At 40.3% G+C, this 12,221-nt stretch overlaps 1 protein-coding gene across 7 annotated transcripts in view; it reads right to left on the reverse strand.

The window, feature by feature from the left end:
* Positions 1 to 1,891: 1,891 nt before the first annotated feature.
* Positions 1,892 to 12,221, reverse strand: part of LOC109403338 (6-phosphofructo-2-kinase/fructose-2,6-bisphosphatase) — a 97,461-nt gene continuing 87,131 nt past the window's right edge. For 4 of the 7 annotated variants that reach the window (XM_062856261.1, XM_062856260.1, XM_019676170.3 and 1 more), the window contains 2 exons: positions 3,292 to 3,813; positions 2,278 to 3,205 (listed from right to left, as the gene is read on the reverse strand). In XM_062856261.1, the coding sequence (XP_062712245.1) occupies positions 3,733 to 3,813 (81 nt within the window). In that variant the 3' untranslated portion in view covers positions 2,278 to 3,205; positions 3,292 to 3,732. Of the gene's footprint in view, positions 2,156 to 2,277; positions 3,206 to 3,291; positions 3,814 to 12,221 lie in introns of those variants that run through there. The other 3 variants (XM_019676153.3, XM_029875613.2, XM_029875614.2) reach the window with 2 other exon arrangements.

Here is a 12,221-nt window from a genome sequence, read left to right on the forward strand (position 1 = left end):
AACAGTGCAGTGCCCTATAGAGTATGTTTTTATTACTGTCCCGCATAGAGTGAAACCAAATCTACCTATCGAACTGTCAAGGGGCTTTTTTAGGTTTTTGTCCAAACATAAATTTTGAACTTTGTAAGCGGAACGTAGACTTTGGCCAGACAATGCTGCGTGTAGGAATTGGCATTGGTTGCTTAAATCGCCATCCAATCAAAACGTGTTGGAGTTGCGTTTCATCTGTTTTCTCTGGGCCTATCTGAGCGTTTAAGCGATGATTTTCAAATGAACAAATAAAGAAAAAAAGTCGTGGTTTGAGTAGCTGTCGTATACGAGTTCAAATGCGTCCTTGCAGATTTATTAGGAAACTTTTCAATTGCTCATGAGGTATATTCGGATATAACGATAAAAACATTCATTGGTTGTGTGATATTTCGATTTATTTTTCAGACAAACAGACGTCTCACTCTACTCACTTGTCATCGTTACCCTTTTTAACGGTCAGTTCAAATATTTTGCAGTTCGCAAATTTCCCGGTCCCGGCGCTCGCATCGTTTTTGCTCCTGTTTGACGTTTGCTCACTACCGCCATCTACTGAGTGGTTTGCGTAACACAGCCAGGTTAGAATTGGGCGATTATGTTTTCGTGACGATGATTTATATCGCAATTTGTTCCAAGTGATACGTCTGTTTGTCTGTGGTTTACTCATCAAAATGTCTACTATCTGGGCCCTGTAGCATAATGAAAATTTTACTAATAATATTAGTCTTGTAGCTTGTAATTTATAATTTTCTGTTGCATAAAAATACTACAAGTACAAGTTACAAGTCCAATACTACAAGTCGGTTGGACTAATATTATTAGTAGAATTTACAAGTGTATGTTGCATAAACAAACTACAAGTATAAAATATTAGCTATGACTTGTACTTTTGATTACAAGTCTCAAAGGTCTTGTATAATAATTTACAAGTTAGATTTTAAGTATTGCAGAAGTCATATTTAGTTTTGAATATATCGATTTACCATTTTGATGAACTCAAAAGATGTTATTTATCTAACATGTCAACCTTAATTCCAGTTTTCGACGATTAAATTAGGCAGTATGTATTCGAAACTCATTGAAGAGAAAATTGCTTTGATGTACACTTTGTATTCAAAATATAATTTCTGCTGAGTCTCTCAAGTTCTCCAAAGTTTCTACAATACCCATCTTTGATTGGAGGTTCTTGGTGAAGTTATATATTATGGTCACTGCATAAGCACAGGTAAAGTTGCAGATGCGAAATAAATTTGAATCAATTGCTTGTATTGCGCATCATTAAGCTAATCAAGAGCTACAATATACATACACTAACTCGAATCGAGTGGCGACATATAAAAGTAGGTAAAAGCTCATTTTTTGCATCCCAGATCACTTAGGATTTTAACAAGAAGCATAATACATGTTGCTAAATCTTTATACATTGTTTTTCAACCAGTACTATTTAATCTTTGGGACATTTTACTAAAAATGTAGGTACTTGCAGTGCCATACTTTGTAAAAAAAATATTTCGTCAGAGCGGCCGAAAATTATCCAAACAGCACATGCTTTTCTTCACCTATCGTATAAAGAATGCAAAACTTCGAAATAAAGTTATTTCCGGATGTTACGCGGAAAATGCAGAATATAAACAAACATCAACTGCCATTTCAAATTAATAGTGAACTGTCGGATGAATTTTGACAGGTAAATGAACCAAAACAACTTGTATTTTCATGGTCACTAATATTACAAGTGCTAATAATATTAGTGGAAAATTGAGCCTTTATGCAACACAAATTATTAGCACTTGTAATATTAGTACTTGTAACTTATAACTTGTAGCTAATATTATTAGCCTGATTATGCTACAGGGCCCTGCACATTTGTTAAAATACAAACAACAATTGAAGGTACATAGTGCAGTATTCGTATCGATTATTTGGATGTATTTCGTTTTTTTGTACTATATTGGTTCTTACACTGAGATTGACAATTGCTTTAAAACTTTTCAAAGTGTATAAACCTACTTCAGAGGTATTCCCCACAGATATGTTCATGCTATTCGACGCTTCATAATTCGATGTATGCATGTGTTCAATCCAGAAAAGGTTCAATCAAATCGGTAACCGATCCGATATGCACTTTCTGAAACAATAAAGTAATTTTTTTAATAATTTGCTAAAACGCTGAATGGAAGGAAGGAATTTCTTTCTTGTCGATTAGGACTGTCTTTGTCTATTAGGAACAACATGCAAAAAACAACAAACTTCATTCTCGTTTCGTCGAGATTTCTTCTCCGCCTGAAAGGGAATCATTAGTTTATTTAAATTATTATATTTCTCTTAATTCTACTGTCGTCTCCGTTCGCCGGAACAGCTACATGTAAAGAGTACTTCGACTATTATAGAGTACTTACGCCCTAGTTATGGTCTCTGTTCATAATGACAAGTTGCCTGTACAACTCCTTTGTTCGTATTTTCCCAAGTAGCGTTTTATCAGTTTTATATTTATTGTATTGACCGAGATTTTGGTTTTGAATAAAGATTAAACATGAAAAGCTACTTGGGACTGTTTGTAGCGTCTGTCAACCGTTATGTTTCCGGCATTTTTATTCTATGCCCTCTTTTTTAAAACGAGAGCTGCATAGCCGGGTGCATAGCGATCAATAGATGTGTATAGGTGCGCGGTGTCTTTTTATTTTTACTTTCTTAATAAATCACTAGGTTACAGTAAAATGGATCCTTGTAAATTTACACAATAAAAAAACTTTTACATCGGATGTACTTTTGCCTCGGTCACGCTTACGACTGATTTGTGGGAAGATTTAAGTCTCTATTTTCCAGAGTCTCCTAATGGCTAGCAATGGCGATTGAGAAAACACAAACTTATGGAAAGATACGAAAATGCTCTACAAAAACGAAAATGCAAACTTAACACTTGAAGGTTTGTTTCTATGAGTAAAGTAAAATCTACATAAAAATATCATTTTTCGAATGCGATGAAGTACTTTGTAGCAATCGTTATCACCTAACAGTTTTATAAACTATTCTTTTCCTTCAACAAAACAAACATAAAGCACGAATGATAGAGGTGGCAAAATTGAAGTACAGGATGGGACGATCCGTGCTGCCAGTTTTACAGTGCCAACGAGTTGAGCTTTTGGGTGACGAATTTGGCGTCCAACGAGCCGGGAACCTGCAAGTGACGAGCAACAAACAACATTTTCAAATTTTGTTAGTCAAACAGAATCTTGGTAGATTAAAGAGAGGAACAAAACATACATTCAATTTTAGTCACTTTTTGTTTCGCTTTCTGCCACGGTGACCGACGTTTCGACTCCCGCGGTTGATTGTGCTCATGAAGGTTATTCGATTGTTATTAAACACCATGGATTTTGAATTTTGAATAAAATTTATATTTCACCATACCAATTTTTCGACAACATTTTGAGTAACAAAATGCCTAAAGCTAGGCCGAATAATAAAACTTTAAGTACTTACATCTATTCACTATTTAGAAAAAAATAATGTGCGACAACATTTTATATTACACTTAACATACAGTTCTGTATCAGTAGACAAATATGTATATTGTTAGCACAGGGGTGATTGAACTTTATTTTAAATTTTCAGTTTGTGGAATAGTGTGTCCCTCTCTCAAGCATATTTGTTTTTGCTTTCAAATGTTAAAGTGCCAATTGTTCTTGCTCCCCGAGATGACATTTATCTCGAGCAAGTGCCATTCGTCGGCGAATCATCCGGCGTGACGACGGTGCTAGTGCCAGCGCTGTCGTCTTCGGGCATCTGGAAGAGAGGGAGGAGGTTTGGTTGCTGATTTTAGGTTTCGTTTTGTTTTTGCCAAGCAGTGTGTGCAGAGTGTGTGAGGGTTAGAAACAACGACTATTGCGACAATTCGGACCGCGTTGTGGGTTATGGAATTGCACGTGGCATCTCGTCCCTGATTTGCCAGTTTAATGGGAGAATATCTCACTTCTAGATAGGCGACCGATCAAATGAGAAGCTAGAAAGACTAAGCATTTGAGTTCCATTCTCCGTGCGGTAAGCGGGTGTTAGTGAAAGCATAATTGTTTTTGCGGAGAGTTGCGATTTAATCCTATTATAAATGTTAATTCTAAATAGATACTGGTCAAAAATGCTGATGCACGAATTACTATGTTCCTAAAAATGTTTAGAAAATCGTTTTTGACATATTTTTTAAAATCACTTATCTAGAGTTCGACTAATACTACACTATTTGACCAATGCCAAATATTTGACCATAAATATTTGACACCGTGCAGCAAGGTGAAGATCTGGTTTGTTGTGGAGCGGCTGTCTGCGAAGCCGGCTGAATAACATTCCCACAAATAAATTTACTTTAAGTGAAAGATGACGGAAGATGATCTGGGATAGCACTTTGTAGGCCGCATTCTGAATGGTGAATGCTCGGAAGCCCTCATACTCTAACTTGTCGTCTTTCTTGAGGATGGGACAGATTATCCCTTCCTTTCACTCCTCCGGTAGCTGTTTCTCAGATCTTGACCACAGTGACCCCACACCGATGAATCACCTTAATTTTGTACACTATTCATGAATCACCATGTTGATCAAATTAGTGATCCATAAACTGTGGTCATTTTTGCCGATTCATAAATTGTGGGGTCACTGTACTAACCGGGGCAGACAGGTGCCAACTTTTCCTTGAGGAGTTCTGCTGCGATATCGCCCTTGCCAGCTGCTTTGTTGTTTTTCAGCTGATGGAAGGATGGTTCGTTCCCGTTCTCTGATGCAGCAACATAGTCATTTCTACAGATTTCGGCTTGCGGGACGAAGCTTTTGTGTGATGCGTTGAGCTTCTTGTAGATCTTACGTGTGTCTTGTGAACGGCACAGCAGTAACATTTCCTCGCTCTCCGCTTCTTGCAGGCGGTGCTTTTTGTACCGAAAGAGGCAGGTCTGCTGCTTCCGCTTCTGTCTGTATCGCTCCACATTCTGTCGGGTTCCATGCTGCAGCATTGCTGCCCGCTCTGCTCTCCTCGTCGAACCAATCGTTTCGTCGACTTGTTCCTTTGTGCTCCTGTAACTGTACTCCAGTAGTCCTCTAGAAGGGCTTCATCGAGCTCATTCTCGTCTAGCAACGCTGCCTCGAGATTCTGTGCGTATCCAGAGGCGATATCTGGTTGCTTCAGTCGCTCTAGGTTGTACCGGACATTGTTGATGACGAAGAGTTTTGGGCGCAGTTTGACCATCACCAGGTCAGATTTGTTGTTAGCGCCACGATAGGTCCTGACATCGTTAATGTCGGAAAAGTGCCGTCCATGAATCACGTCGTCGATTTGCGAATGCGTTTGCTGTGTAATCTCCAGGTGTAACGATAAGGGAGGCTGTGCTGGAAGAAGGTGCTACGAATGGTCATGCTCTTGGAGGCGGCGAAAACAATGAGGCGTAGACCATTTTCGTTCATCAGCGTGTGACCGCGGAAGTTTCCAATCGTTGGTCCGAATTCTTCCTCCTGGCCTGAACTTTTAGGTCTCCTCTTATGATGATCTTGACGTCGTGGCTTGAATAGCGGTAGTGCTCGCGTTGGAACTGCGCACTCCGATGTCGATTAGCCTCCTAACATGGGTAAATGCTGTTGTGAATCGCTCTTCCTGGACAACAGACGCTTAGCAGGTTATGAGAGTGGCTCTCATGTACATAAAGATTTACCACGGTAAATTAGCGTATATGTAACAAATTTGTCAGATTTTCATTTTCAAATATCATGAGAGTATCAGAGGACTTCCAGAAAGACTCTCAGGGTTCCTTCAAGGGGATTTCAAGAATGTTTCAATAGGAGTTTCAAGACGTATCGAAGCTCTTCAGGGAGTTTCGGGAGCGTTCCGGAGGTGTTCCCGGAGAATTCAAGGGGTTTAGGAACCTTTCAAGGAAGTGCCGGGTTTTTTAGAAGGGTTTCAAGGCGTTTAATGTTTTTGGATGGTATCAGGAAGATTTGGAAGGGGTTCCCCGGGGGTTTAATGATGCTTTCAAGGAGATTTCAAGAAAATTCAGGGTTTTTTTGGAGGTCTGCAAAGGATTATCCAAGAAGGTTTCAGGGGGTGTCAATGTGTTAAGAAACATTTCAGGTGATTTCAGGGGGTGAGAAATGCATATGAAACCCCCTGAAATTATATGGAATGTCCCTCACACTCCCTAGGACACCCCTGAAACTTCAAGAATCCGTATATTCGTCTGATTTTTTTCATATTTACTCCTTTTTGCTGAAGCGAGTCGAAAAAAGGAAGCAAACGGGCAAGGCCTTGTGACCTGTGAAGGTCTTTTTTAGCCGGTGGCGGCGGCGTCATAGGCGTCACGCCGGCGACAACTTTCGGCGGCGGCGCGAATCGGCGTGGCCGAAATTTGACCATGAAGTCAACGTTAGCGAAGCACAGAACTTGTCAGAGGAATGTCTAAAAGAAACAGAAAAACTTGTAGTTAGAAGACACAGAATGTTGCTAATTGACAAATTGAGGGATGAATTTTTGAAAAAAATCGCGTTCTGGTGGGATTCGAACCCACGACCCCGTATTCGCTAGACCGGTGCTTTAACCAACTAAGCCACAGAACAGGTAATAATTCTGCGGAATAGAAAGCCAAACTGAACCCGTGCCCTCACCATGAACATTCACTTTTTCAAGAACCATCTCTCTTTCGGCTTAGATGTCAATCCACAACACAGCCTCGTTTGTGCCCAACAACTACAAGTGAGAGCGTATTATTAATTCGGGGTCGTGGGTTCGAATCCCACCAGAACGCGATTTTTTTCAAAAATTCATCCCTCAATTTGTCAATTAGCAACATTCTGTGTCTTCTAACTACAAGTTTTTCTGTATGTTTATGACATACCAGCAAAATCTGGTAAATGCAAGTAAAGAGCAACATATATCAGTGATGTCTAAAAGAACTCTTGGAAAAATCCTTGAAGGTACACATGGACTAATCGCTGCCGGAACTGCTGGATGAACTTCTGGAGGAACAACTGTGGATCAAGAATCTCTCCTAGAGAGATCCCTGCAGAAATTCCTGGAGATATCCTTGATCGGAATTTTAGAGAAACCCTAGAAGGGATTCTAAGAGAAATCCCACAGGGGATTCCTGGAGGAGTCGCCGAATGAATGCCAGGAGTAATCCCCGGAGGAATCCCAGAAAGAATTCCCGAATGAATTCCTGAAAGAATTCCTGAAGGAATTCCAGGATGAATCTTCGGAGAAATTAAAGAAGGAATCTCCGAAGAAATTCCAGGAAGAATCCTTGAAGGATTTCCAGGAGGAATCCTCGAAGGATTTCCAGGAGGAATCCTCGAAGGATTTCCAGGAGGAATCCTCGAAGGATTTCCAGGAGGAATCCTCGAAGGATTTCCAGAAGGAATCCTCGAAGGATTACCAGGAGGAATCCTCGAAGAATTTCCAGGAGGAATCCTCGGAGGATTTCCAGGAGGAATCCTCGAAGGATTTCCAGGAGGAATCCTCGAAGGATTTCCAGGAGGAATCCTCGAAGGATTTCCAGGAGGAATCCTCGAAGGATTTCCAGGAGGAATCCTCGAAGGATTTCCAGGAAGAATCCTCGAAGCATTTCCATGAGGAATCCTCGAAGGATTTCCAGGAGGAATCCTCGAAGGATTTCCAGTAGGAATCCTCGAAGGATTTCCAGGAGGAATCCTCGAAGGATTTCCAGGAGGAATCCTCGGAGGATTTCCAGGAGGAATCCTCGAAGGATTTCCAGGAGGAATCCTCGAAGGATTTCCAGGAGGAATCCTCGAAGGATTTCCAGGAGGAATCCTCGAAGGATTTCCAGGAAGAATCCTCGAAGCATTTCCAGGAGGAATCCTCGAAGGATTTCCAGGAGGAATCCTCGAAAAATTTCCAGGAGAAATCCTCGAAGGATTTCCAGGAGGAATCCTCGATGGATTTCCAGGAGGAAATCTCGAAGGATTTCCAGGAGGAATCCTCGAAGGATTACCAGGAGGAATCCTCGAAGGATTTCCGGGAGGAATCCTCGAAGGATTTCCGGGAGGAATCTTCGAAGGATTTCCGGGAGGAATCCTCGAAGGATTTCCGGGAGGAATCCTCGAAGGATTTCCGGGAGGAATCCTCGAAGGATTTCCGGGAGGAATCCTCGAAGGATTTCCGGGAGGAATCCTCGAAGGATTTCCGGGAGGAATCCTCGAAGGATTTCCGGGAGGAATCCTCGAAGGATTTCCGGGAGGAATCCTCGAAAGATTTCCGGGAGGAATTCTCGAAGGATTTCCGGGAGGAATCCTCGAAGGATTTCCGGGAGGAATCCTCGAAGGATTTCCGGGAGGAATCCTCGAAGGATTTCCGGGAGGAATCCTCGAAGGATTTCCGGGAGGAATCCTCGAAGGATTTCCGGGAGGAATCCTCGAAGGATTTCCGGGAGGAATCCTCGAAGGATTTCCGGGAGGAATCCTCGAAGGATTTCCGGGAGGAATCCTCGAAGGATTTCCGGGAGGAATCCTCGAAGGATTTCCGGGAGGAATCCTCGAAGGATTTCCGGGAGGAATCCTCGAAGGATTTCCGGGAGGAATCCTCGAAGGATTTCCGGGAGGAATCCTCGAAGGATTTCCGGGAGGAATCCTCGAAGGATTTCCGGGAGGAATCCTCGAAGGATTTCCGGGAGGAATCCTCGAAGGATTTCCGGGAGGAATCATCGAAGGATTTCCGGGAGGAATCCTCGAAAGATTTCCGGGAGGAATCCTCGAAGGATTTCCGGGAAGAATCCTCGAAGGATTTCCGGGAGGAATCCTCGAAGGATTTCCGGGATGAATCCTCATACGCTATGTCCAAAGGGAAGTATTATGAAAATCGAATGTACACCAAATGTTATTCCCTAGGATCGTAGGATCTAGTTTAAGAATCTGTGCGGTTTAAAATATTTGATCTTTTTTGAGGTTTTTCCTTTTTTCATACAAATGTCGGAAAAAGCCATTTCAAGGTCAATTTCATCCCATTCTGAACCTAGAGGTCCAATAAATAAACTTTGAGGTACATTCACTTTTCAGAATACTTTTTTTTATTTTTTTATTATTACTTCCCTTTGGGCATAGCGTGTCTCAATAGATATCCAGGAGGAATCCTCAAAGGATCTCCAAGAGAATTCCTCGAAGGAATTCAGAGAAGATCCATGATTCGCGAAGGAACACCAGGAAGAATTCCCGAATGAGCTCCAGGAGGAATCTTGAAAGAATTCTAGAAAGGATTCCGAAACGAATACCAGAAAGATTTTCAAGAGGAATTCCTGAAGTATTCCCGAAGGAATTCCAGGAGGAATTACGGAAGTAACTCCAGGAGGAATCCCAGAATGAATGCCAGGAGGAATATCCGAAGGATTACCAGGAGGAATCCCAGAAAGATTTTCAGGTGCAATCCCAGAAGGCTTTCCAGACTGAATTCTCAAAGGATTTCCAGGAGCAATCCCTGAAAAAATTTAAGGCGTAAGTCCAGAAGGAGATCTTCGAGGATTCCCTGAAAAAAATCCTGGAGGAATTCTTGTAAGAAGTCTATGAGAGATCCATCAAGGAATTCCTGGAAGTATGCCAGACTATTTTTCTAAACAATTCTTGAGAGAACTCCTAGAAGAATCCCTGAAAGAACCTCTGTGGGAATTCTTGAAAAAACTTCTGGAGAAATTCTTGGTGTAATTCCTGGAAGCACTTCCAGATGCAATTTCTGCAAGAATCTCTAAAGGAACTTCTGGAGGTATCCCTGAAAAAACACCAGTAGTAACCTTAGAAGGAACTCCTGAGCTAATTCCTGAATAGGAGGAATTCCTGAAGAAGCTTCTGGAGGAATCCCTGAAACACCTGGAGCCATCTTTGAATCCTCCTGGAAAAATCTGTAAAGGTATTTCTGATGAAACTTGTGATGGCATCCCTGAATCCTTCTGGAAGAACTACTGAACTACTGGGTAGATTCCTACACTGAGGATACTGTTCGTATGTTTTTCATAGTTTACATCTTATGAATCAGTTATTTTTATATTTTTCATCATTTCATAGTTCTCGTATGCTTTTCATACATTGAAATGCGAAATCCATAAGACTTGTCGTATGAAAAATCTCTTAAGAAGCATCGTATGAAAATCATAAGACGTGTTATGAATCACCATTGCAAAAAAGACAACAAAACCTTTTATTGGCTTCTAACCACTTCAACTTTCGAAGCGTCGATGGGCGTATGAGTAAAGCGCGCATTCGCCAACCTTGACGTTCCTGGTTCGATTCCAGGTTGCGATTTTTTTTTAATTTGTGCAAAATATTTCATAAAAATATGTATGATAGTCATACGACATAGTTGCAGTTTTCATACGTTTTCGGTATTATTTTCATACGTGAGTGTTATGAAATTTATACAGTAACAGTATGACAATAATAGTTGGCGCTTTGAATCCAAAATCATAGTTCGTAACTATGATTTTCGCAAGAAATTCTTGTGGCAAAAAATCATAGTTGATTCGTATGATTTTCGGAGTTGCAGTATCCTCAGTGTATATCTGTCCCTATTCCTTGAGGAACTCCTCGAAAGATCTCTGAAGGAACTTCCGGAGCAATCCTTAAAGAACTACTGGTCTGCGGGAATCCTCGAAGGAACTCCTGAATTAATCCTTGGAGGAACTTCTGTAGGAATACCTGAAGGAACTTCTAGAGAAATCCTTAAATGAACTCCTGGTAGAATCTTTGGAAAATCTTCATGAGGCATTCCAAAAAGAATCCCCGAAAGAATTTCGGATGAAATCCCAGAAAGAATTCCGGAAGAAATTTAAGAAAAAAATATTGGAGGAATCCTGGAAGGAACTCCTCCTGGAATTATTAAAGGAACTACTGGGATAACACCCCTGAAGGAATTCTAGGGGAAATATCTGAAGGAATTCCAGGAGGTATCAAGTAGTGGTCCCAGAAAGAACTCCTGTAGGAAAGCTTGATGGAACTTGGTGAGGCATCCCTGATTGCTCCTGGAGAGATCCCCGAAGGAATTCAGATTCCTGAAGAAACACTAGGAGAAATCCCTGATTGAAATTCTACGGGAAACACTGATTGGAATTCTTCGCAGAACCTTTTGCGTGAATCCATGAAGGAACTCCTGGAGGAATCTCTGAAGGAACTCCTGGACTATTCTCTGAAGAAACTAGACAAATCTCTGAAGGACCTCTAACACCTCCTATAGCAGTGGTCACCAAACTGCGGCCCTCGAGAAGGTTTGGTGCGGCCCGCGAACCTATTTTGGAATATGTAAGAATGTAGCCCACAGAAAAAATGAATAACTTTTGAAAAAGGATGCTTTTCAAATATTTTTTGACTTGTAAGAAAATAAAATGACCTTGCAGAATTATTTTACTCTACAAAGCTTTTCTGAATCAGTATCGTTATTTCTTCAATAACGCTGAAATTCATCACATTTTTGCGCCCAAAAATTACTGATCCTTCAAATGTTTGGTGTGAATTTGTGAACAAGTTTACTAATTCAAAAAAAAAAACATTGACGTACGTTTAATTCACACTTTTGTATGGGAATTCTAAGAACGCTATTCAACTACTACAATACTGTCGTAGTTTGAACGCTCTTCTAAATAATCAATTTTCTTCATGCCAACCGGGAGCTCTCTTAAAAATATTGAACGCGCGAATAAATAAGCAGCTTATGATATCATTCTCAATGATAAATTGCTGCGTTCAGGAATCAATAATCAAAATAATTAAAATATATTTTTTTCAAAAGTTACCACCTTTTTATTTCAATAGTGTAGTTCTTATTTTTTACTGTTGCTTATTGATTGTTCCATCACATATTTGGCTATATTCGGCATGGCCCACAAACCATCAAATTTAGGCTGAATTGCTAAATCAAAAACATTTTTTTTAATTTAGCCTAAATTCGGTGTTTAAAACATCAAAATGATGATAAATTAACAAAAAATCATCTTAAAATAAATAAAGGCAATTTTAAACCTTTTTTTATTGCTGCTTGATGTTTTTAACACCATATACAGTCCCTACTGACTAAATTTTGTGGCATGCAAATTATTAAGAATTAGCCTTAGTTAAAATTCATGAATAAAAAAAAAAGTGGAAGCGAATACTTTGAACAAAAAAGTAATGTATAATCTTTTCGTTGAAATGGATCATACGGGAAACTCTCCTTCGGAGAAATGGCCCAGTGA

This window comes from Aedes albopictus, chromosome 3 (assembly GCF_035046485.1).
Source record: "Aedes albopictus strain Foshan chromosome 3, AalbF5, whole genome shotgun sequence".
In the NCBI taxonomy this organism is placed as follows: Eukaryota; Metazoa; Arthropoda; class Insecta; order Diptera; family Culicidae; genus Aedes; species Aedes albopictus.